General features: G+C 40.0%; 1 protein-coding gene and 1 long non-coding RNA gene across 2 annotated transcripts in view; one reads left to right on the forward strand and one right to left on the reverse strand.

Moving 5' to 3' along the window:
- LOC122816710 overlaps window positions 1-8,138 on the reverse strand; it is a 452,608-nt gene extending 444,470 nt beyond the window's left edge. The window contains exon 1 of the long non-coding RNA XR_006367096.1: window positions 8,071-8,138. This is a non-coding gene — a long non-coding RNA (uncharacterized LOC122816710). The remainder of the gene's footprint in view (window positions 1-8,070) is intronic.
- A 119-nt stretch (window positions 8,139-8,257) lies between these two features.
- Window positions 8,258-26,568, forward strand: part of BAIAP2L1 (BAR/IMD domain containing adaptor protein 2 like 1) — an 815,478-nt gene continuing 797,167 nt past the window's right edge. Inside the window, exon 1 of the mRNA XM_044089700.1 lies at window positions 8,258-8,638. Within this exon, the coding sequence (XP_043945635.1) occupies window positions 8,585-8,638 (54 nt within the window). The 5' untranslated portion in view covers window positions 8,258-8,584. The remainder of the gene's footprint in view (window positions 8,639-26,568) is intronic.

The following is a 26,568-nucleotide window of genomic DNA, read 5'->3' on the forward strand; positions in this document are numbered from 1 at the left end:
TGGCGACAGTCTAACTGTTTATTTACTTATCTATATGTACATCTATCAATCTTCTTCTTCTTCTTTCGGCTGCTCCCGTTAGGGGTCGCCACAGCAGATCAACTGTTTCCATTACTTCCTGTCCTCTGCATCTTGCTCTGTCACACCAACCACCTGCATGTCCTCTCTCACCACATCCATAAACCTTATCTTAGGCCTTCCTCTTTTCCTGTTACCTGGCAGCTTCATCCTTAGCATCTTTTTCCCAATATACTCTGCATCCCTCCTCAGCACATGTCCAACAAACGTAATCTTGCCTCTCTGGCTTTGTCTCCAAACCTTCCAACCTGGGCTGACCCTCTAATATACTTATTCCTAATCCTGTCCATCCTTGTCACACCCAGTGCAAATCTTAACATCTTCAACTCTGCCACGTCAAGCTCTGACTCCTGCCTTTTTGTCAATGCCACTGTCTCCAACCCATATAACATAGCTGGTCTCAATACCCTCTTGTAGACCTTTCCTTTCACTCTTACTGGTACTCATCTGTCACAAATCACTCCTGACACCCTTCTCCACCCACTCCATCCTGCCTGTACTCTCTTCTTCACCTCTCTTCCACACTCACCATTACTCTGAACTGTTGATCCCAAGTACTTAAACTCATTCACCTTCTCCATCTCTACTCCCTGCATCCTCACCATTCCTCAATCCTCCCTCTCATTCACACACATATATTCTGTCTTAGTCCTGCTGACCTTCATTCCTCTTCTCTCTAGAGCATATCTCCACCTCTCCAGGGTCTCCTCTCTCACTACAGATCACAATGTCATCTGCAAATATCATAGTCCACGGGGACTCCTGTCTGATCTTGTCTGTAAACCTGTCCATCACCATTGCAAATAAGAAAGGGCTCAGAGCTGATCCTAGATGTAATCCTACCTCCACCTTAAACGCATCTGTCACTCCCACTGCAGACCTCACCGCTATCACACTACCCTCGTACATATCCTGTACCACTCTTACATACTTCTCTGACACTCCTGACTTCCTCATACAATACCACAACTCCTCTCTAGGCACCCTGTCATATGCTTTCTCTAAATCTACAGACACAATGCAACTCCTTCTGACCTTCTCTGTACTTCTCCATCAACACTCTCAGAGCAAACATCGCATCTGTAGTGCTTTTTCATGGCATGAAACCATACTGCTGATCACTAATCATCACCTCCCTTCTTAACCTAGCTTCCACTACTCTTTCCCATAACTTCATGCTGTGACCGATCAGTTTAATCCTTCTGTAGTTACTACAGCTCTGCACATCACCTTTATTCTTAAAAATTGGTACCAAAACACTTTTTCTCCATTCCTCAGGCATCCTCTCACTTTCCAAGATTTCATTAAACAATCTAGTTAAAAACTCCACTGCCATTTCACCTAAACACCTCCATGCTTCCACAGGTATGTCATCAGGACCAACAGCCTTTCCGTTCTTCATCCACTTCATAGCTATCCTTACTTCCTCCTTGCTAATCCACTGCACTTCATGATTCACTATCCGCACATCATCCAACCTTCTCTCCCTCTCATTCTCTTCATTCATCATCCCCTCAAAGTACTCATCAGTCTACATATTTATATATGTTGACTGGGAAATTTGATAGGAAATTAGGAGAAAGGCCCCTAAAAACAATTTCTCTTTCAGTTTTCTGATGTAGTAAAAGATTACTTATTACAGCTTTCATACGTTGTTGTGACCAGGCTGACTTGAAACTAAGATCAGGAAGATTTGATAAAAAAAATAAGTAGTTTTGGCACTTTATTTAATCTAGACTCGCTTTATGACTAAGATACTTTTTGAAAGTTAAATTATATGCCTTTTCCATTGTATAGCTTATGTATTGTTGAGAGGCTACCAATCAATGAAAGTTTTTAATGTTATTTTATTTTTTTATTATTATTTATTCACCTATATATTTGTGTTTTACCAGTATAATCATGACTGCAGAAGTTAATAGTGTCTCAGAACTCAGTGACAGCATCCTAAGCAGACTTATCTGGGTCAAAGAAGATGTCATCTGAATCTGTTTTTAATAAATATTTCAGTTATTGCACCATAGTTTCAATCTTGAATGAGTAAAGTCTTGGAAGAATGATTTATTTATGACTGAGTTTGATTTTACTGTAAGGTAAGAGATGACAATATCATAATATCTATTAATTAAAGACTGTATAAATGTGGGTGAGGAACATAAAGCTATTACACTGATTAATATGATATTATCATTCCAAGTGGGATTTTGTACTATTTGTCTCAAATTGTTTTGATTAACATAATCAATTAACATTTTGGCATATTTGCTTAATGGTGAATAGTTTACCAATTCAGTATTTGAGTAATTAAAATCCACCCATCCATAATGATTAGATTTTATTGATCTTTATATAATACTGTTTAGTCTGGAAATCCTTATGTTTCGTAGGGGACATGGGTTGTGTATGTTAGATTCATGTAATATTATTTTATTTATTTTATTTTATTTGTCATTCGTTAACTGGGATAGTCCAGCTGAGCCAGTGGCCCATTTTCAGTGGGGACCCGAGGAGAAAAGCTCCAGACAATTACTACAAAGTTACAAAAAAAAAACATCTGACAATGAAGTTTTATGCAAATATTACAATAATGTGCTTTACATGAGAACATTAGAAATTTACAAAAGGCCTTTTGTAAATTACATTCAGTATCACTAATGTTCATTATTATATGAATAATTTCTAGTCCTGAATTGTATTTATTGGCTTTTGGCTTGTGGGTGTTGTCATTACAAAAAATGACATATCACTGCCTTCCATCAGACCTGCAACAATGAAAGAAAATGTACCATGGAATTTCTGATATGCATTTGTTTAAGCCATGTATTATTTTATTGCTGAAATTTAAAGAGGCCTAAGAAAGATATTATAGAGATGGAAAATTTCCTGGTCAGTACTTGCACTTCCCAAGAAGGGCGGTTAAGCCCACTGGATACAAAGCACTGTGGCTTGTTGCATATCTTAATTCAGGCTGACAGGCACCGAGTCTCCTCTATTTGATACCGTGTGCTTTACTGCTAACTGAATGCCACTATTTTGATGGCATATTTAGGTGCCATATGATGTGAAGGGAGGATTTTGCTTAGCAGATGAGATGTGTTTTCCCCATGCGTCCCACTACATCCTGTTGCTTTTTCGAGGAGTACCTCCTTAGGTTGTTCACTTGAATGTAAGCAACGACCACATCATGATTAGCATTAATCCTTTAAATCTTGATAACTCCTCCATAATTTTGCCTCCAGGCAGGCATAACCCTATAAAAATATGCTGAAGTATATGCCTATTTTATGCACAATAGAATATCAATGTGCTGAATACCTTTATGTCTTCTTCCTGCACAACACATTGTCCTTTTCTGGCTTTTGTGAGATGACATAAGGATTAAGTTCTATACCTAATGGATACAAGGTACAGAGTCTGATTCTGGCCTCTGGTTAGTAGCTAGGCGTGTAACAGTCTGCAGACTGATAGCCAAGCATTAACTTATGAACTACGAGCTATAAAGCTCAAACTTCTGGATCCAAACATTTCAGTTTTCTGGTAATTTAATTTGCAAATAGGTGGACACTGGTGATTGTAGCGGATTTCTAGTTCAAACAAATATGAGACTAGCATTACTATAAAAAGCAGAAATTAGCAGTTTTGCGAGAACATAATTAGAAATATGATACTAAATATCAAAATATTATTGGGAAATTCAAGAGAAAAGAGTGAGTTTATCCTGTTGAAGTGTTAATATTAATAACGTTGATACTGTAGTCACATCTCATAATGAGAAAGTTCCTTTTCATAGGTTCATAGGTTCATACTAGGCTATCTGCCCTAGGGCATTTATAAGCCTAGCCAGAATGTGTTTGGCTTTCGCCACCCATTTTAAATTTATTTTGCTATGCCCTTTTTCGAGGTTAGTATACTGTGCCTCTGTCTAACAGTGACACAGAAGTGATACCCGGGGTAAACCTACGATCTCCCATCCACTCATCAAGATTCCTCTTGAAGAGAGTCAATGAGGGACTCTGCCTAACCTGGACTGGGATTTTATTCCAGAGTGAAGGGAGCCTCTGGGTTATGAATCTGTCCCTCCAGCATGTCCTATTTATTTCAGTGCTGAGGTTCAAGTCTCTCGGCATAGCTCGATGGGATTTGGATTTTCTGAGGTGCAGCATGTCCATTAATTCCGGGTTGGACATGGCTTTATACGTCAGGCACAGATCGCCTCTGAACAGGCGGTATGCCACTGAGTAGAGCTGGAGTTTCTTTAACCGGGCAGCATATGGCATCTGTTTGTGCCCTTTGATCCTCTTGGTGAGGTACTTTTGGGGTCTTTCCAGTTGCTGCAGGTGTCTGGTAAGGTACATCCCAAAAGGGGCACTGTACTCAATTATGGGCCTGATGAGGGATGAGTAAAGAGGCACGATGACGTCCCCTGATCTAGATGTGAATCCCTTCATGATTAGGTGGGCTATATAAAATGTTTTTCTAACCACTTTGGCCACGTGGTTGTCAAATGAGAGATTGCTATCAACTTGGGTCCCCAGGTCCCTAATTACTTCTTCTGTACTTAATGGATTACCACCTATGTGGTAATTTGTGTGCACTTTGTTTTTGCCAAAGGGGATGACTATACACTTTTTGGCATTTAGCTTGAGGCCATGGCTCTGGCACCAGTTGTCTGTTTCTATGAGGCCCTTTTGGAGGATGCTTGTGTCGGCTGGAGAGTCGATTATGGTGCCCAGTTTGCAGTCATCTGCGAACTTGGTCAGCCACAGTCCTTCCGTGTTGGCCTGTACCTCCGAGAAATATATACCGAACAAGAGAGGTCCCAGGACTGAGCCTTGTGGGACACCACTTGTAACTGGTTTGGAGTCTGACATGGCTCCAGCAATTCTAACCATGTGGGTTCTGTCCTTGAGCCAGTTTGCAATCCATCTAGTGACATAGGGGTTTATATTTAAGCTGGTGAGCTTATCTATAATGCCCGAGTGGGGTATTGTATCGAAGGCTTTGCGAGGTCCAGGTAGGCTGTGTGGACCACCTTCCCTCGTCAATGGCCTTGGTGACTGTTTCAAAGAAATCAACCAGGTTTAAGAGGCAGGATCTGCCCTTAACAAAGCCGAACTGGGTAGGATCCAGTGTTTGTAGGTCCCCAATATCTTTATTTATGAGGTCCATGATGATCCTTTCCATAGCTTTGCAGACCAAGCTAGTCAGGCTTATGGGGCGATAGTTTCCAGGATCCGTTGAGGCACCACCTTTATGGAGAGGGACCACTGTTGCTGTACGCCACTCTTTGGGCACATATCCTGTAGTAAGGCTGAGATTGAACAGTAGTTTTATGTTTGGGTTTGGCTCTTCTTGGAGTTCATGTAGGACGCAGCCTGGGACACCATCTGGTCCCATTGATGCTATGTTTTTTGCTTTGGAGAGGGTGGCTCTTACCTGAGCATCTGAGATGTCAGGGGGGCAGCACTCTGCTGGGATAGATATTTGCCCTTTTGGTGGGGGGAGTTTGCGCTGAACCTGTCAGCTAGGATGTTGGCAATGTCTGTGGGTTCGGTGTATTTTTTGTCATTTTGGACTAATTCTGAGCATATCTGGGAATTACCACCCAGGTTCCTAACATAACTAAAGAAAGCGTTGAGATTATCCTTAGTGTCCTGTGCAATTTTTCTCTCGAAGCTGGCCTTAGACAATTTTATGTGTGCCCATAGTTTTTTGCTAATACTGATCAGTGATGCCTTCCCTTTTTGGTGTTTTTTGGCATAAAAAGTATTTTTGTACTATGTTCTAGCTTATTCTGATACAATGAAATATATTTCTAATGCTAAGAATGAGAATGTAACAGCAAGTTAATATGGCACAAGGCAATACAGATGTTAGTGCAAGATGACATTTACAACAACCCCCACAATGACACATATCACATGAAACATTCTCTTAAGGATTACACCCCTTTTAAAGCTATACTGTACAGCAGTCAGGGTTCCATCTCTCTGAAGCATTGAGCTGGCACAACACAGGGTTGGAAAAGTGGCAAAAAGTAAGTAAATAAAATGCAATAAAATATTGAGAACTGCAAACATGTAGTATATTGAAATACTCACTATATTTCACCCCCCCATTACAAAAATAAGGGACAGAGTCAGATGTAGATATTGGAGCCTATAAGACATTTGATTTTATAGATTCATATGTTCATAAGTAAATATTAGGCTAGTTGACTTTGCAGGCCATTTTAAGCCTAGCCAATTTCCCTTTTTATGCTGTACCTAACCTATCCCATTTGGCATACCCACTGGTCATACCCAGCCTGCAGTTGATATAATACATTACCCCTATTAATAATAACTTTGATCATATCACAGATAATTTGACGGGACCCATGCATAGGAATAAAATACTGTTATTCAAAGTGTGACACTATTGTGTGGTAACAGTAACCAGTCTCAATGAATAAAGCAAAGCTTGAGTGTCCTTATGTGTAAAATTATACAATATTAATAGCACTAGATGTGATATTCAGGTAGGGTACATCAAACTGAGCAACATGACAGCTGTGAGACCACTGTATAAGAAAAAGTTATATAAGATGTCATATGCCTTTTCACGAGGTCTTAAAGTACTTTACTGCTGTCAGTTGACAATTTCCGAGATCTGCTGATATTTTACAAAACAGAATCACTAGTTTTTAATATGTCACTAAGCTCATACCCTTCTCATCACTAGAGATTAGTATTACCCAGTTTTAAGTAGGTACATAACCTGAGATGAGCTCCAGACTAAATGCAAATAGGTGTAACAAGAAAACCAAATATCATTTGTGATGGCATCAAAGGATAAAAAGCTTTAACCATAAACATAAAAGCCTCTTTCTCCGTGACTTGGACAAACTGCTCAAAAGAAATGTTTTTGTTAAACACACATCTTCTGTGTCACTGTTAGACAGAGGCACAGTATACTAACCTCGAAAAAGGGCATAGCAAAATTCATTTAAAATGGGTGGCGAAAGCCAAACACACTCTGGCTTGGCTTATAAATGTCCTAGGGCAGATAGCCTAGTATGAACCTATGAACATCCATTTCCGCTATTGTGGGCACAAATCTATCTATCCACACATTTATTTTGTACCTCATCACTGCTTAATTTTATCTTTTTGGAATGAAGTTCTAGGAATCATCTGTAACGCATGTCATGTAGGTATACCTTTTGGTATCATTGCATCTTGCATGTCTTAGGCCAGGATACTTGTTTCTAATAGTATAAAGAGCTTTAGTTGCAGAAATTAAATTTCTGTGAAGAATCTAAACTCATACCAGCAAATATTGTAGTCAATTTCATTAGTATACATATTAAATGAAGTGTTTCATAAAGGTTACAGACAGACCTGTGCAACCAGCAAAATTAGACTCGTCACTCTTAGCAACAAGACACTGTAAAATTGTTTTATTAACTAGCTGCAGCAATACTAAATTTGCGATATGTGCTCTATAATGGAAGGAACCATTTTCAAGTTTGTCATAAATAATAACTATACATATGATGTAGAATTACAATTGAACTCGAATAAGTACGAATACAATTATTGAGAAGTTTAGAAAATATTTTGTTTATCCAACAGTTTCGTCGTTGTTTTAAACGCGCGTGTGTGTGTTGATGTACTCACACATCTGTTTATGTATTGATCAACAAAATGTAAATGAATAAACATCTTTTGTTTGTGGCGTCACCAATCTGTAACTCACACTGCTTACTTTCAAATAAAATGCTACAATATGATCACCAAGCGATGTGTTAGAACTGCTGGTAGGAAAATTCATACAGGTGTATAAAGGCATGAAATTTGTCGTGCATCTGGAGATGAACTGACTGCGGATATCTCTGGTGCATGGAAGATTTCATTACGGTAGTACTTATTTAGTTGAAGTGACATCACATCAGCACACACTATCACATACCCAGCAGGACACATACACAATTAAGTAATACGCACATACCGTTAACAATTTTTGCTGCCCACACTGTACAGCACATCCGAGGAGAAGTTCCATTGCTTTCCTGTAGCCCCGCCCCCTGCCAGTCTCCCCCCCCCCTCTCCCTCTCCCTCTCCCTCTCCTTCCCCTAGATCGAGGCGTTCCCTCTTGGATGAAACTCCGCCCTATCACCTCTCTGACGCGCCTGCTCCCTGTTCAGTACAGGTGGCTGCTTTGAAGACAAGCTGGGTCTGCGCAGCCTTCACTAACGTCACCGTAGCACCTTGCAGTGTGTCTGGTGCCTGTTGCCGTGCACTGGTAGTCCGGGATATTGACAGGTTGGAAGGAAGAAAGACGGACTTTCCCAGACGAGGCAGTCAGTTTGACGCCTTTAGGCGCTTCTTTGGTGCGGCGGCGAGTTTTTGGAAGTGAGCAGGATCCGAGGCACTCTGCGTCGGACTGCAGGCATAGACCAACCTCGGCAAACTTCCTATGTGAATTGTCAGTGTCCGAGGGAGGTTGCTAAGGGTAACTAACCATGAATTCGACAAACGTTGAGGAGGTGAACCGGCTCACTGAGAGCACTTACAAGGTAAGGGCTGCGTGGGCAGGGGATACGGGGGTGGCAGCGGTGCTTTTGCCCTACGGAGTACGTGCGTTTTCTCGGGTAATTATATATGCTGGTGTAAGTTGTTAGATCGTGGGCCGCCGGACTTGGAGACAGTGAGGGAGTCGTGTGATGTGTCATTTGATAGGTGCATCAGGATCCCATTGCCCACAGTTGTCCCGTTTCCATCCAGAATAACGTGGCACTGCTTGGTGTAGTGCGGTGCCTGACATGGCACGGCTGTTTCTTCAGGTCCGACTGGTTTGTTTTCAGCTGCTGTATACAGGTGACGTGGTTTCGTGCTGTGCCCAAGTGCGGCTCCTGTCAGCTGTGGGAGGACCCAAACGCACCTTTCATTTCAAGATTCTCCTTTGGTGGGGAGTAGCATTATGATTTAAACGGTGTACCACAGCACTGGGCACCGCACTTTTAGATGGGTGGGGGAGGTAGAAGTGGCTGTGGTTCCATAAACTTGCACTGAATATTTGTTTCCCCCATTTCCACTTTTTGCTCATTGCTTTTCATACTTTGTATTTGTTTCCCTTATGAAAGTTGGTTCTTAGGTCTTCAGACAACTATTAAAAAAGTGCTTGCTGTAAGGTCGTCCTACCTGAAAGTGCATTTTAACAAGCATTGGACATTGTTGTCTTTAAACAAGTATGCCTTGTTTGACAGTGTCACGTGTGTTAGGGTTTGTGTCTGGAAAGTAGGTGTGCTCTCTCCTTTATTGCTGTACAACTCCAGCAAGAAACTGTTGATTTAGGGAGTAGCCGTTTGCCGTCTTCCTGAACTTGTGTTCTATGAATATGTGCTTTATACAGCATCAATGATTGGACTTATTTTTCCTGCAACAGTTTATTTATAGACTGTGATGACTGGCATCTATTAACATTTAAGTGCAGTAAAATTTCATAAGTTAACCCACCCATGATCTTCTGTAAGACTTTGCTTTTGGAGCCGTTGTATTTTTAAAGATGGCATTTTAGCAGAAATTACACTCAAATTGCAGATATTTTTAAATCACGAGTGTTTTGTTTTTTTAAGTGTAATTAAAACTGTAAATTAGAAAATTTTCTGTGCTGTTATACTTTTTAATATTTTATTGAATTAGTTTTTATTTCTAACTGTAAGGTTCTATTGTGTATGCACTACTGTATATAACTAGTTCTGTTTGCAAGTAATCTCAAAAGAAAGAATAAAAACGTTTATAGTCTGTTAGGCTGCTTTCACTATATACTGGACTTTAAAAACAGATTATAGAGAGAAATTGGACAAGTGGTTTTCTGCCAGAATTTAACGTTGCAGTCCTTAAGTTGCAGACTAGTTACAGGACTGTGCATGCATCACATCCATCGTTAACGTTATTAAAAAGTACAAATAAAAAAAAAACAAGCTCTTCAGTTTGGGAACAACATGTAGTGTTTAAAGAGCATTTCCTGGCTTACTCATGTTGCAAGTTGTCACAGTGCTAAGGAGAATGAGTTACGCTAGTTGTAGCTGGCAGTAATTTTGTATATAGAGAGGGTTCGGTGGTGGAAGGACCAAGCAATTATTGCATGAATGTTGTCTGTCTTTTAGCTCTTTAATTGTTAACTGAGGAGATGAACTGGTTTAGGAACCTTTTTCAGGTGCCAAAGGTAAAACAATAGCATGAATTGATTACAAACTCATAGTTTATATAAACAAAGATAACAGATGACAACACTTGTTAGAACTTGTTGGTCCTGCCTCAGAGATTAAGAACAAATTGAAACTGAAAGATTTGCAGTAAAGGTGGTGGCTATGACGGCATGTCTGCCAAATGTCCGTATCACTGTATGCAAGAAGGAGCACCCTGAAAAAATAGTGACAAGTGGGGTGATAAGCTGTATATCTTAAACTTTATTTTCTTTTAAGAACCATGTTCCTTGTCTCTGTATGTCTTGTTTTTGTAAGCCTTTCAGTCATTGTCTTTCTAGAAGATGCATTTGGTCATTAGGAGGGTATTGAATGAGCATAGTAGTTCCATGAGGTAGAGTTCAGCATACAGAAAAAGTGAGGGTGGAAAACTCTAATGTTAGGAGTTAGACTGTTATTTGTTGTGGTGGAAGGAAACATACCGAAGTAGCTTTCTTTCGAAGAATGGTTAATAGTTGTTCTCTGACTGTGTGTTATCAGTGGACGTACTTATTTTCAATCCTGGAGTTTTGCATCTCTGTTGAAATTAATACCATAGTTTTTCAGAGTTATTACTGTGGTTATTATTTATGGATAAGCTATATAGAATTCATTTTCTCAGTTGTGTTCTATATCATAAAGATTTTGTTAATGGTAATTAAGTATGCATCAGTGGTACTTCAACTTGATGATGGATCTGCTATCTTTTCCTTCGATTACAGACCTGATGGATATTCTTTCAGCATCCCTCCTGTGCACATCTTTGTGGGTGCTTCTTTGGGCATTGCTGCATCATTTTGAAGTACCTTTAGACAGAGTCTTTCCCGTCACACTCTTTTTGTGACTTATTACAAATTTTGAATAGATGTCTTTTATTTTTTTAGCTTATTGTCTTCTGAGGTTTTCACAACAAATGAACCTGATTGCTACTTCAGGTTGTTTCTTGTAGCAGCTGTTCTACATTCTCAGCTTATGTAGTTCCTGCCAGTCTTAGAGAGTCTTGTCTGTTACAGTGAAACCTTTGCCATGACTGATTCTGTGCAAGGTTCTCTTAAACCTGTTTTTGGTTCTTGGTAGTCCGTGATACAGTGCACATGGAAATTATCCATTTTCATCTACCGTGATATGTTTGTGCATTCTAGTAAGGTGACTTCTTTTTTAACAAAGTGATTCACAGTTTGTTCTGTTCTCTTGATTTAGTTATTGACTGTGTGTAGTTAGGTCTGTATATGTCTCATGCTGGAATTCCCATTCATCTAGAAAAAGTATAGAACTCAACATGTAGAATACCATATTTGGAAAAAATAGCATACACTGCACTGATAGTTCCTTGGCTTGTTGTGGCAATTAATTTTAAGGCTTTAAGAAACTTCAAGTTAGTAGCCACCATAAATTGGATAGTATTTTTTTGTTATTGGAATAAGTATGTACTATCCTTGCTTTATGGGGAGTCTAAAATTAATTTATCTTCTAAAAAGCATTTAATAGTAATAACTTCATTCAAACCTGGGGATACAAATGCCTATAAATATTTGTCATCTGACCTTTTGCATTTTTAACCTGTTTTTGTAATCACCTTCTCTGTAATCACGTTTCCTGATCTAATGTAAAACAAAAGAAAATGTCCTTTTCTTTCCCTTACAAACTGAACAATGTTTAGCCAGAGGATATTATTAGCATCATTTGTATTTATTGCATAACTGTGTTGATTAATCTTGGTAGTTGTAGAATGTAGAAACAGTAACATCTCACACAGACATAGCTAAGAACAAATTAACTGCAATTATAGTGTGCCATACAAGAAATGGGCTTACTAAGAGGTTTAATAAATAAATAAGAACTCACATTAATAAATTTACATAAATAAGAACTCACATTAATAAATTTACATCAGTCATGCTGACCAAACGAAAAGGCCCCAGAAGATTTACTAGTTATAACGAAAAGGACCTTAGTATTGTCCATCTTTAAGAAATCCTTCAAGGTGCATCCTGTTTTATAAATAGATTGGATTCTGGAATTCATATGATTATTACCTCTCAAATTATCACACAGATATTTTGCCTTTACCAAAAAAAAAAATCAAGCCATCTACTGAATGTAGTTCTTGTCCTCAAAAACTCTACACTAGCGACAATTGCTGAAGTATGAGCTGTATGCCAGCTAGTCCCATGCAGAAATGTTTTACCAGTATTTTTCTTAATATAGGTATCCCGTTTTGTTCACTCATTCCAAATCATAAATTTTTTCAAACTCTTGTAACTAGAAAATCAATGTCAAATTCATTCATAAAGTCTTTAGGATTACCCTTGGACATTAAAAATAAATAAATTTATGTAATGAAAATATTGTACAACTTTTCAGAAAAAAAGTTGAGTAATTGCATGCATTTGGTTTAAAAAAATCCTATAAACAAATTTTGCATAACTTGGTTTACAGGGTGAAGCCATGGCAGTGCCTTGCTTGTAGTGTATACTATTGTCTATCAAACAAAGTAAATTATTCTTCAAATTAAAATCCATTGAGTCTAATTATCTAATGTGTAAAAGGTACATCTTGGTAAAAAAAAATAAAACCGCTTTAAACCGATATTTCTGTTGAATGTTAGAACCTCTGAGATAGCAGTGTAACCTATAAACGTGAGAGTAAAATCAAATTTCAGAGCTTCGGTCCTTATTTGTAAATCCTCTTTATCTAATGTTTCACAGTGACAAGAGTGTACATGGGAGCCAGAGTCTCCTTATGACTAAAATTACAACAAAGGGCAACATTAATCAATACTTTTCCTGCATTTTTTTTATATTTATTTTAACAAACTACAGTATTTGTTAATTACAATAATACTTTAGATTTAAGCTGGGCAAAGCAAAATTTATCAGAAGGGACTGCCAGCTTTGAATCTTTCTCCAGGAAATTGTGTATCAAACTTATTTTTGTGTAGATGGCTTTCTCACTGTATAAAGCTTTTTTCCCCCATATACCTTCATTGTTGGCATCTCCCATGCCCCCTTGAACTCATATTTTCCTCTCCCCGTATGAGCTGGTGAGATCTTGATGCAGATCTTGTGGCAAGTGGTCCCTCCATTTCCAGGGAAAGTGTGACTTTACTGTTCTTTTGTCTATTAGATTGTAAAGGGTAATCCTAACCAAGGCAAGGGATGAGTATGGTGTCATGTGCAGTGCAGCACACTGTACTACAACCACATAAGCCCTTGATGACCTTTCATTGATAAGGGGGAGGGACCAGGCAGCTTAGCAAAGTTTTGACATGCGGGGCTGAGTCCTGCTGGTCTTAGTTTTCTTGGTAAAGAAGGTGGTGCTGCCAATCCCAGATCTGTTTGCATGTCATTTTACATTGGAAAGATGGAGAAATGTAATATCATGTACTAGACAGGGTTTGTGACTTTCCATGCTATATTATGTTTTTAGTAAAATGTACCATTTCTTCATTGTTTTGTTTCATTTTGGTTTAGGATTTGGCTGAAATGGGTCCATGGACAGGTCCACATAACCCAGTTTATTAACAAAAAAAAATAAAATAATATTAGCAAACAACTAAATTTTATGGAAATATCTTTCAGGAGTCCTTATGTTGTGAATTTTGAAATCTAGGTTCAAGGGCCTGGGAAATAACTTGGTGAGACTGGTTAGCCAGTGTGGTTTCACAGAACCATTTGTGGAAGGCTGGGTGAAAAGTTTACATTGATGAAAACCTAAACAAATCTATTGTTTTCAAAAGTAAATACATTTATACTTGACTGTTAATATACACCATCTGATCATAAAAACATTAACACTGTGTTGTGTTGTTAATGCTACCAGTCATGAAGTTTGAAAACTTGTTGTCTTAATTCCTCATATTTGGGTCTTATGTAGGTTTTACGAAGTTCAGGATATGAGCAAATGTTTATCATGGTCTTGGAGCAATTTCCTTGCCTTAGGTAGCCCTGTAGGTTTGCTGTATTCTTATTACTTTATGCTATTTTATAACTGCATGATAGTTGACTTTGAATAGTAATTTCTTTTTATTTCATGTGGAAAGACGTGTACCTGTGTTCAAGCATTTAGAATTGTCAGAAGAAAAGAAAATCTGCTATAGTTTAATATTGTCTGGCAATCTAAACAATATCTGAATGCCCCTGTTAATTACTTTGTTACTGCTCCCACCTGTTTAGTTATAGGAGTTTGGTATTTTGCTTTCGATATACAACATCTGCTTGGTCTTTGCTTGTTTCTCTGCAGGGAAGGTAGTGACTTGTTTTCCCAGATGAAATACTGTAAAAACAGACTGAAATGCAGTGATAAAATGAACCTTCATTTATTCACCAGAAAATCTGAATATATACAGACCAAGACTTCATCAGATAACTACTTCTTCTTTTCGGCTTTTTCCCGGTTAGGGGTCGCCACAGTGGATCACCTTGTCCGCTCATGATTGGCAGTGGAGTTTTACGGTGTCGAGTTGCCATCCCAGCGCCCAACCTTCCACAGAAGGTACAAACACACACACACCTAGGGTCAATTTAGAGTGTCCAATCCACCTACAGCATGTCTTTGGGATGTGGGAGGAAACCAGAGCACCCGGAGGAAACCCACACAACCACAAGGAGGACATGCAGACTCCACACAGAAGGCACCCCAGCCAAGGATCGAACCGGAGAACCTCTTGCTGTGAGGCTGCAATGCTAACCACTGCACCACCGTAGCCACCCTAAGACTTCATTAGATAACAAACATACAAAATACACTTAATTTAAAACCCACAATTAAAGGAAGCATCCATAAATCCCATTCAATTAAAAGTAGTATAAACATTAAATATATTGCAGTTCATTGTCAAAGACATTATACATGAAAGAAATTCATATTGCCCATTGTCTTATATATGCTGTTAATTTTATGTGGCACTTTGTCAACAGTGTTTAGTGTTTTACATCAGTAAACCAGAGAGGAAAATAAAAGGAAATGATTTACTAACAAGAAATTGACTAATGCTGTATTTAAACAAACACATTGATCATTTCCCAAATTTATACTTTTAAGTTTATGATTTTGGAAAAGGTGGATCCCAATCCAAGAGGGGGACCATGGGCAACACTTCTGGAGAAAAAGGAATTATGTTGGCATGTCCACTTAAACGTGGGCTGTGTACCAGGTTTCCTCAGTCACTTGTGTATCAAAATTGAAAGCATATATGAGATAGTGGGCAATAAGAAAAAAATGAATTTGTATTACGTACAATGTCTTTGGCAAGGAGTTGGAATATATTTAATGTTTATACTAGTTTTAATTGGATGGTATTTATGTCTCTGCTTTAAGGGATTAATTGATTAGTGGGTTATGTGACAGTTTTAGGTTTTAAATCGTGTATTTTGTGTGTTTATGGGCTGACCAACGATCCTCGAAGGCCCACATTTCTGTCTTCAGTGGCAGAAAAGTTCTAAAGGACTTGGTGCCCAAATATGTTTTTTAGTTAGCTCATGTTGTGTGGAAGGGGCAGTGAAGCTTTGACTATTATATCCGATCAGGATATAACCCAGATATCTTAGGCTACTGCAACAGTGATCATTCAAAAATCTATTGTTATGGTAAGTTTACTTACACAACTGCACTTTCCATTTCACAAGATGTTGAGTACGTCTTTAAGCCTCCTAGCAGTGTTTTCAGCAAATGCCACTTAATAAACACTACTATAATAACCTTGGGCTTCTAGTACTTAAAACGGTTTAACTTTGCTGTCATTGTGCTGAACATGAAGGCAAACCTCCTGGACCTTTTAATTCTGGTATTCCATTTACAGCCAATAGCAAATGCATCTAATAATTCTATGTTCTAGGCTACTAACAATTTACAACATGTTCATATTGCCATAATGTCCTTGGTAGAACACCTACAGACTGCAATATAGATCCCATAAAAGATGCCTCAGGCTAAGATAAATTCCCCCCAAAAGTTCACTGTTGTACCTAACAGCTTTAGTGCTAATAACCACAGCAGGAATCATTCAACTTAATCCAGAACCTTAGGTCAACTACCTGCACTGCAAAATCAGTGCCATCATTCATACAACATCCCCAGAGCATTACATACACAAGCATAGCATGTTACAGTAAAATTACCATAGCTTCCTTGAGCCTTAATAGCATTAACAGTAAATGGAGCACTCTGGAAACATGGCTGACAAAATAAAACCCCTCCGCACTGGCAATTGCAGAGAAATGTTTTAAAGGTTAATTTTGTGATGCTTCCTTTCATTAGTTAAAACTGTTACACTTTTTTTTTTTTTTTTTAGTTAAGACTGTTACACCTTCTTTTATATTAGACTGGGAGAGCATATGACCATTTCGAAAATGCACTCTGCACAATTACTAAGGATAAGAAACTAATTGTACTAGGTGACCTCCGTGTTAATTGGGCTTGGTAACATAAAACATGAACTGAATAAGTTACCCTCTCACAATTTTATTTATTTATTTAAGTTTGACCGGGGAAGTCCACTGGGTCAAGAAGAGCCTGTTTTCAGTGGAGTGAAGTTACATTTCACATGCTACAAAAGGACATAGTTCATACAGCTAATTAAACGTTTACAGATCAGCTCCATGAAATTTGCAATTGGCTTGTCACAATGTTATAAAAACGAAAGACATAATTCCGTACAGAAATTTCAACAGTTATATAAAGTGAATATTTTTGTTATAAACTCAATTGTAGGTTTAACATTTCTAAATATAAAGCTACTAGCCATTAGTAGGTTAGGAAAATGTTATGCAAGGAGAGAGTAATAGTATATTTGAGATTGAAGAGTATAGTACAATAGACGTTGGAGAGTAAATTATTTTTTGGTAGGGAAGGGATTGTTTTGGGTGGGGTGAAGTAATAGTAGAGGTAGTTGAATGAGTCAGTGCAAGGTGGAATGAGGGGGGGGGTTAAGTTGGAGCGTGGCAAGGGCATTCCCATTTGGAAGAAAGATGAGAGAGTAGCTGAGATTTTAAATTTGTATGGTTAGGTAGGTTGCGTAGGTGTATGGCGAGAGAGTTCCACTGTTTAGCTAAGGAGTGGGGCAGCAGTAGATGGCCAGGAGGTTGTGCAGGTTTGTGGACCTGAAGGAGATTGTGCAGGTTTGTGGACCTGAAGGAGATTTTTGTTTTTGGATCTGAGTGAGCGGTTGGGAATGTAAGGTTTTAAGGAAGTAGCGAGAGCTGGGCAGTTGGCAGGTTTAAAGATGAGCTTGTTGGCAATGGTGAGTTGTAGGGAACTGAAGTAGCTGGGTAGTTCAAGCCAGTTGATGGTGAGGAGGGAGTGGCAGTGGTGGGATGAGTTTTTTGAATTGGTTGCAAACTTGGAGATCTTGTGGTAGCAGGATTCAAGTTTGGACAGAAGGCCAAGATGAAGATTAGTGAAAAGAGGGGCACCATACATAAGGGAGGGAAGTAGGAAGGTGGATGCAATAGTTTGATGGGGTAGAGAGGCTTAGGAAGTGGTTGTGCCTACAGAGGAGACCTAACTTTTGGTTGGTTTTATTGATTGCGGCGCGGATGTTGGTGTCAAATTTTAGTTCTTCATCAATAATGATGCTAAGAAGCTTGGTGTTGGGAATGATTTCAAGGAAGGTGTTGTTTTGGCTCTGTATTGTGAATATGGATTTGTCAGTGGAGTTTTTGGTAGGGGCAAAAACATTAGTTTGGTTTTATTTGCATTTAGTGCCAGATGGTTAGACTGCATCCAGGTTTCTGTTTTGGAGAAGGCTAGTTGGGTTTTTGCTAGGATCTCTGAAGGGGAGAAGGCTGAGCAGATGATTGTTGAGTCATCTGCATATTGGATGATAGATGAGTAAGTTGTTAATGAATAGGTTGAAGAGAAGAAGGCCAAGAACAGAACGTTGTGGGACACCTGTGTGGGAAGGAAGGGGGAGGTTGAAGTTTTCCATTGTAAAGCTTGTTGGTGGTTGGACAAGTAGCTGGAAAACCAGGTGACGGTGGTGGAAGAGAGGTGTAGGGTGGAAAGTTGGGAGATATAAGTAGGGTGTGTGAGATGGTGTCAAAGGCCTTTAACATATCTAGGAATAGTGTGGATACAAACTTGCCTGAGTCACGTTCTAGGTTTATGGTTTCAAGAAAGGAAAGAAGGGCAGTCATGGTGCTGTGGCCAGGGAGGAAGCTGTGTTGGGTAGGGGAGAGGAGATTGTTTAGTGTTAGGTGTGCCATGAGTTGTGATTGTATTGTTTTCTCTAGTATTTTAGAAAGACGTGAAAGGATGGCAATAGGCTTGAAGTTGGTGGTATCAGTATTTTTGCCACCTTTGTGGAGGAGGATGATGTAAGCATGGTGCCAGATAGAAGGGACATGTATGATTTTTGTATGGATCTATTTATAAAACAATGGGATAGGCAATGCTGTCCACAGATTGTTTGAGGAAGGTGGGTGGAAGGTTCAGACAATGGGCATCATTTCCAGTTAGAACCAGCTCACATTTTAACTCTTTCACCTTATTTTATGTAATCCATTACTAACTTTCCCAAAAAATGCATTAAACCTTTACCTAATAATCAGAGCAACCACTGGATCATTGCTTTCTTTGCTTGCATATTTTTACATGTCATTACTGCCTTGCTTTGTTTTGCAACTTAATTAACGCCTTTTTATTTGGTTATTTGTATGTACTGTATAATTTACAATGCAGACCAGTGTACCCATGCATAAGCAGGGTCTGTAAATTTCACACACCCTGCATTATGCTGCCATCTTTAAAACTTTTCACTGTGTGCTACGCAACTTATTTATGAATGTGTTTCTGTTGGGAAATGCTGAAATTGCCTTGCTTATTTATGTTATTTCATACTGTATGGGACAGTAAAACATAGTCTCTTTCACATTTGGAAATTAAGGTGAGTATATAAAATTGGAGTTTTGTGGGGTTGATTAAAGGAGGCATCAGTTTTGTCAGCATATTACTGGGCTAAGTGCATCTGGTTTGTTATACAGCAGAAGCATTAATAACCATGATTAGAGGTAGGACCTCTGGCATGTGCATATCATTAAATTTGTGCAGATTAGCAAGTGTCCTAGACAGATCTGTTATCAAAGCCATGGTTTCCAGACTCTGAGGTCAGTGTAAAGCAGGTGATGTTCTTCATACCACATTGCTGCAGTCCTAACACTTGGGGTAGTCCGCTGTCCCAGTCGGCCCGAATACCAAAGTATATGGCTGACGCCGGTCAAGGCGCATTAGTCTGACGCCAGGACGTCAGGGTACAAATGCGCATGACCGACGTCATATCCTCAGTCTTTTTTGCCGCATGGTCCGATGCAGAAGCAGTTTTGCAAGTGCAGGTTGGCGTTCTGAGATTTTCCGAAGTCGGAGTTTCAGACCGAATCCAAGTTGGCTAAGTACCCGTTGGGATTATTTTGGTTTTTCTTGCCTCAGTATTTTACGGATGTCAGAAAAAGTGAATAACTGTATTTCTTGTGGGAAACAGATACCTCATAGGGATTACCATACCTTGTGTATACCTTGCTTAGGGCCTGAGCACGGCGTTGTTGGCTGTCGCTCTTGTGCTAGGTTTAACAAACGCACTATAAAGAGAAGATTAGATTGTGCCAGGTTAGTTTTGGGAAGCGGTGTAATTATAAAATGCCGTCGGATGCTTGACGCTTGCCAAAAAGCGCAAGGACAAAACAGCAAAGCCTAGAGCTGGAAGAACCGTCCGTCCCGGACGCCGGTTCTTTAGAGGCTCGGTGGAGCCAGGGGTTCAGCCAATTTCTTTGGAATCCCAGGGAGAGACTTTATTACTGCAAGATGTGACCTCTCAGGAGGTAGGCCAGGCGGAAGGGCTTCTCAGGTAGCTGTTCTTCCCTCCCTTCCTAAGGTGGTTAGGCCCTCCTGCTGTTTCCAAGGCTTCTCCCAGGGGCAGGCCAGGTTTTGTTTCAGGAGTTACCCCTAGTTCTTCAGGGTCTGTACCTAAGAAGCATATGCTTAAGATGGCAGAAGATTTGATTACACTGATTAGAGGTTCTATGCCCCCTCCTGATAAGAGGCCTAGGGTGGAACCTGAGCTTGGGAGTTTTGAGCAGTGTTCGGATGCTTCTGAGTCTTCGGCTGAAGACTTGCAGGAGTATTCCTTACTCTGATTCTGATGTAGATGATTCTACTCCTTCTGCTTCTCCTCCTGAGGATTTTTCATTTTCAGAGACTCTTCATTCCATGAGGGAGCATTTTAAATGGGAAGGTCAGGATTTCTCTGATTCCAGGAAAAGGCCTAGGGAATTTTGTTTCTACCCCAGCATAGGCCTTTAGCTATACCTCCTGTTCTAGATGTGGTAGAGGATGTTTTTGCAGAGGCTTCTCTGAACCCTGACTCTTTGCCTCCTGCTCCAGTTAAACCGGATAGATATTATAGGGTGCCTGAAGCTCATAAGTATCTTTTAAGAGTCCTAGGGCAGACCCAGAAACTGTTTCACAGGGGCCTAAAGGTGTTAAGGCTTCTGTTGTTAAAAATCCTGTTCCTCCAGATAAAGAGGCTAGGGCTTTGGATAGATGGGGAAAGAAAGTGTATACTTCTTCCACTTTGGCCATGAGAGCTTTGAATTGTCAGTTTCACATGTTGAAATACCAAAATTATCTCCTTTCACAATTAAAGTCTAAGGTAGATGCTTTGGCGGAAGGTATTGAGTGTAAAGAGTTGCAGGATTTAGTTCATGTTTCTGAACAGGTGGGTAAGCATTCTTTACAATGTGGTTTTGATGCTGTGCAGGCCTCTTGGGTGGCTGCCACTGGTTCGGTTCTTCATGAGGCACGCCTGGTTGAGGGATCAGAATTTAGCTGAGCATGTGAAAACAAGGATTTTAGATGCTCCTTTGCAATCTGATGTGTTGTTTGGTTCGCCTGTGGAAGCAGTTCTAAAGAAAATGGAAGACAAGGCTAAGTCTATGCAGACTGTTAAAGATTTTTTGCAGGTTCAGCCTCCGAAATTTAGTAGAAATTGGCCTACCAAGGGGTGGACGTATCCTGCTTATGATTCCCAGTCTAGGGGTAGGTCTAGACGTGGTAGAGGCAGAGCTCAAGGTTCTTTTAGGCCTAGAACAGGGAGTTCACCTGCTCAGTCTTCTGGTGAGGGCAGGGGTCAGTCCTTTCGTAAACAGACACAATGACCTGCCTTTTCAGCTGCCAGAATCTTCTCGTCTGGCAGCACCTTTGGGAGGAAGGTTGGCACTTTTCAAAGAAAACTGGAGTTTAATTACCCAAGACAGATGGGTATTGGATATCATTCACCACGGTTACAGGTTTTATTTCCATACCTTGCCTCCTTTCAAAGGCATGCCAGACATTCCTCCTCAACAAAGGAAAGAGGCTCACAAGCAAATTTCTCTGTTGCTCCAAATAGGGGCCATTCAGCGGTTCCTGTGCCAGAAAGGGGCCTAGGATTTTATTCTCGCCTGTTCCTAGTACTAAAAAGGGGAACACGTGGAGACCAATTTTGGATCTGTCTATCCTCAACACTTATCTGGACATTCCCAAGTTCAAAATGTTGACGTTACAACAGCTTTTACCTCTGCTGGGCAAAGATCACTGGATGGTAACTTTGGATCTCAAGGAAGCTTACCTTCATGTTCCTATCAGACTAATTTGCAGGAAGTATCTGCGTTTTCGAGCTGGGAATTCTCATTATCAGTTCTCTGCATTGCCCTTTGGCTTATCTACTGCCCAGAGTATTCACAAAGGTTCTGGCTCCAGTGATAGCTTTCTTCAGCCTAAAAGGAATACAAATCTATCCTTATTTGGACGATTGCCTGATTCTGGCTCAAGGAAGGGACGTGCTTTTTCAGCATTTGGAATATGTGATAGCAGTGCTAAGATGCCTAGGGTATTCTGTGAACGAAATAAAGTCCAGTCTAGTACCCTCTCAAGACATGTGCTTTCTGGGTGTGAGACTGAATACAGCAGCCCAGATGGCCTTTTTAACCCCGGACAAACAAAAGAATCTTTCCCTTTAGTTGCATCAACTATGTCATCAGGCCGGGCTGACTGCAAGGACAGTCCTTCAAGCCTTAGGGTTCATGGGATCTTGTATTCTGGTACTTCCCAATGCCAAACTGCATGAGGAAGCTACAATGGTATCTCAAAAATGTATGGACACAGCACTGCCAGGATTTGGACACTGTCAGTCAAATAATACCTGGCATTCAAAAGGAGTGTTTGTGGTGGGCTCAGGAATGTCACCTAAACAAGGGACTCTCTGTGACCCGGCCAGAGGCGAGTCAGATTCTAACGACAGATGCCTCAGACACAGCTTGGGGAGCTCATCTGAATGGAAAGTGGATACAAGACAAGTGGCCTGCCAGACTGCAGCATCTACATATCAACATGGAGATGTTAGCAGTCCAGTTTGCATTACTGGCTTTCAAGGATTTACTTCTTCCAGGGCAGGTGTTGATTCTAACAGACAACACAACTGTCATGTGGTACATCAACAAACAAGGGGAACACATTCTTATCCTCTATGCAGGCAAGCAATGATTTTGTGGGAGACTGCGTTAAGCTTGCAGCTGAATCTTCAAGCAAGGTTTCTGCCAGGAGCACAGAACTCCTTAGCAGATGTGTTAAGCAGGCAAATCATGGATCCCCACGAGTGGAAACTGGATCTTCATGTATTTCAGACATTGACAGTGTCATGGGAACTCAGACATAGATCTGTTCGCTTCTCCACTAAACCACCTACTGCCAAAGTTTTGCACCAAAAGGTTTCATCACACAGCCTGGAAAGTGGATGCTCTTTCTTTCAGTTGGAAAAATCTTCATGTGTATGCCTTTCCACCTCTGCCTCTCCTCCCAAAGGTACTTATAAAGGTCAGACAAGACAAGCCAAGGATGATTTTAATAGCTCCAGATTGGCCTCGGCAGCACTGGTACCCATTGCTGAGGAGTCTGGTAAGGAAGCCTCCATGGCCCTACCTTTGATTCCACACCTATTGTCTCAGAAGGACGGGCATCTGCTCAATGTCAAGCTTCACTCTCTTCATCTAACAGCTTGGCATATTCTGTTTTGAACCATAGCAGGTCTCAGCTTCCTCAGCAAGTTTTGAATGTGATTATGGAAGCCAGAAGACCTAGTACAAGGAAAGTGTACGCAGGAAAATGGAAGAGATTTTTATTTTGGTGTGCAGCAAAGGATTTGGATGTTTCTGAGCCAAATTTGAGTGTGGCTCTTCAATATCTTACTGAGTTATTGGACAAAGGTTTGTCTTTCTCTTCCATTAAGATTCATGCTGCAGCAATTTCAGCTCACTATGATTGTGACCCACCATTTTCTCATCCTTTGTTCAAGCAATTTCTTAGAGGGGCAAAGAATATAAGACCCCCACGTAGAGCTCCTACTCCTGCTTGGGACCTCAATTTTGTGTTGGAGAAACTCACTCTACAACCTTTTGAGCCTGCAGCTACTGCTGAATTGAAATATTTGTCATGGAAGACTGTTTTTTTGTTAGCCATTACATCTGCAAGAAGGGTGTCTGAATTGCAGGCCCTTATGGCGGTTGAGCCTTTCCTGATTTTTCATAAGGATAGGGTATCTTTACGTACTAATCCTTCCTTTATGCCTAAAGTGGTTTCTAGTGTGGCTTTAAACCAAACTATTCATTTGCCTACCTTTTATGCAGATCCCCAAAATAAGGGGAAAAGATTTTGCACACTTTAGATGTACACAGGCAGTTGCGTTATTATTTAAGCAGGACTAAGGATTTTAGGCAGTCTCAGCAGTTGTTTGTTTCTTTTGCTTTGAGTTCTCAGGGCAAGCCTGTGTCAAAACAAACTATTTCTAAGTGGATTGGGTTTTGCATTGCATTTTGTTATTCCCATCATGGCAAGGAGATTCCAGCTGGGATTAGGCCTCATTCCACTAGGGCTACTGCCACTTCAACAGCATTTCTAAGGGGTGGCAACTAAGGATATTTTGGAGGCAGCTACTTGGAGTTCAGTGCATACTTTCTCTAAGCATTACCACCTTCCTCTCTACTCTAAATCTAGGGCTGGTTTTGCCACGGCTATTTTGCAGGGCATGTTGTCAGCTCCTGCTTCCTTATGATTTGCCAGCCTCCCTTACCTCTGCTTTGGGATTCTACCCAAGTGTTAGGACTGCAGCAATGTGGTATGAAGAACATAGTACAGTTTTGTACCTACCATAAATGTAGATGTTCGAAGATCCACATTGCTGCAGTCCATTACCCTCCCTCCTTCCCCTCTGTGTTTAGGGGTGGTTGTGTGGGTGAGGTTATACTCTTGTAAATTTGTATATATTGTATATATATTTGGTGCAGGAGTGTGTGGTGTTTTTGGTTTTAGCCTTATTTTTTTAGGGTCTTCTGACATCTGGGGCAAGAAAAGACTGAGGATATGACGTCGGTCATGCGCATTTGTACCCTGACGTCCTGACATCAGACTAATGCGCCTTGACCGACGTCAGCCATATACTTTGGTATTCGGGCCGACTGGGACAGCGGACTACCCCAAGTGTTAGGACTGCAGCAATGTGGATCTTCGAACATCTACATTTATGGTAGGTACAAAACTGTACTTTGTGGGCCTCTTGAGTGTCCGATTTATACAGCCTGAATCAGTGGGGTCAAAATAAGAAGTGTGCATGCAGATGTCCATGGAAAGTGTGTACTTTTTTAATTTTATTTATTCACTGTTTGGTAATGGGATAAGTGGGCTGGTCCAATGACCCTTTTCCACCACTACCAGAAAATACAGAAACAAAAGCAAACAAAATTAATTATCAAGAGGCATACAATATACAAGAACAAGTACAAAATGCTTTTAAAGGATCTTGGAACAAACATGGTTGTTGTAGATTGTTATGCTTGTACAGAGAAATATTGCAGCCATAATAGTTAAAACAGTAAAACCAAGGGATGTTTTTTTATATATATATATATATATATATATATATATATATATATACACACATATATATATACATCTATATCCATTTTGAATTTCAACATTTAGGAGCTGCGGTTGTCCAGTGGTAGCGTTGTCGCCTCACAAGAGGTTCTCCCGTTCGATTCTTGGCTGGAGCGCCTTCTGTGTGGAGTCTGCATGCCCTCCCTGCGTCGAGTGACATTCGAAAGATATGCGTGAATGGGTGTGCCTTCGTTGAAGGTTGGGCATCGGGTTAGCACCTCGACACTGTAAAAATCTACTGCCAATCATTAGCGGTCTGGATTTCTACTGTGGTGACCCCTAACCGGGAAAAGCCGAAAGAAGAAGAAAGAAAGGATAATGAGCATGGAAAGCGATTTCAGCATTTAGGATAACGAGCAGGGAAAGACTGTCATGCTGGGGGGTGGGGGTAGCATCATGTTAGAATTCAGCTTTTCCCAGTGACTGCATGTAATATAATGTTTGATAATAAATGATAAGGTTGACCATTGTCGCTAAAGCACTTCCACTCACTTTCTTTGTGCGAATGTTCAGACAAGGCCTTTTTGAACTCCCCTTAATTCAGGTAACACTGCTGTAGGAGAGAGTTACAGTAGTTAGGTATGCTGTCTGTAAGGAGGGCAGATCTGCATATTTTATTTTCTGTTTTCTGAAGTCTTTGGGATTTTGTGCTGAGTAAAAGGTAGAGGAATACAATATTTCATTTTAGGGAGGAGAACATTTTTGCTTAGGAAGAGGTGGGCTGAAAGGGAGAGTAAATGAGAGATTCTGTAGCAGAGTTTAATCTGAGATGGTACTGTTAGTTATTTTATCTATATGATTTAAAAAAAGGTTAGAAATAAGTCCTAGGTTTCCTTATGGGGAAATGGTCAGGGTTAAACGTTTGTGCAGTGACAGGAAGGAATGTGAGAAGGAAGTTCAAAATGCAGCTAACATGTTTATAGAAAGGGGGTATGAGCCAGAGCAAGTATGGTTGGGGTATAATAAAGTAATGAACAAAAAAGTGAATAAAGCACAGAACATAATAATGCAGAAAAAGAATGTAGAGGGATACAAATGCCTATAAATATTTGTCATCTGACTTTTTGCATTTCTAACCTATTTTGTAATCCCCTTCTCTGTAATCACGTTTCCTGATCTAATGTAAAACAAATGAAAATGTCCTTTTCTTTCCCTTACAAACTAAACAATGTTTAGCCAGAAGATATTATTAGCATCATTTGTATTTATATTTATTGCATAACTGTGTTGATTAATCTTGGTAGTCGTACAATGTAGAAACAGTCACATCCCACACAGACATAGCTAAGAACAAATGAACT

Source organism: Protopterus annectens, chromosome 12.part0 (assembly GCF_019279795.1).
Source record: "Protopterus annectens isolate FY-2018-M chromosome 12.part0, PAN1.0, whole genome shotgun sequence".
Classification (NCBI taxonomy): Eukaryota; Metazoa; Chordata; order Ceratodontiformes; family Protopteridae; genus Protopterus; species Protopterus annectens.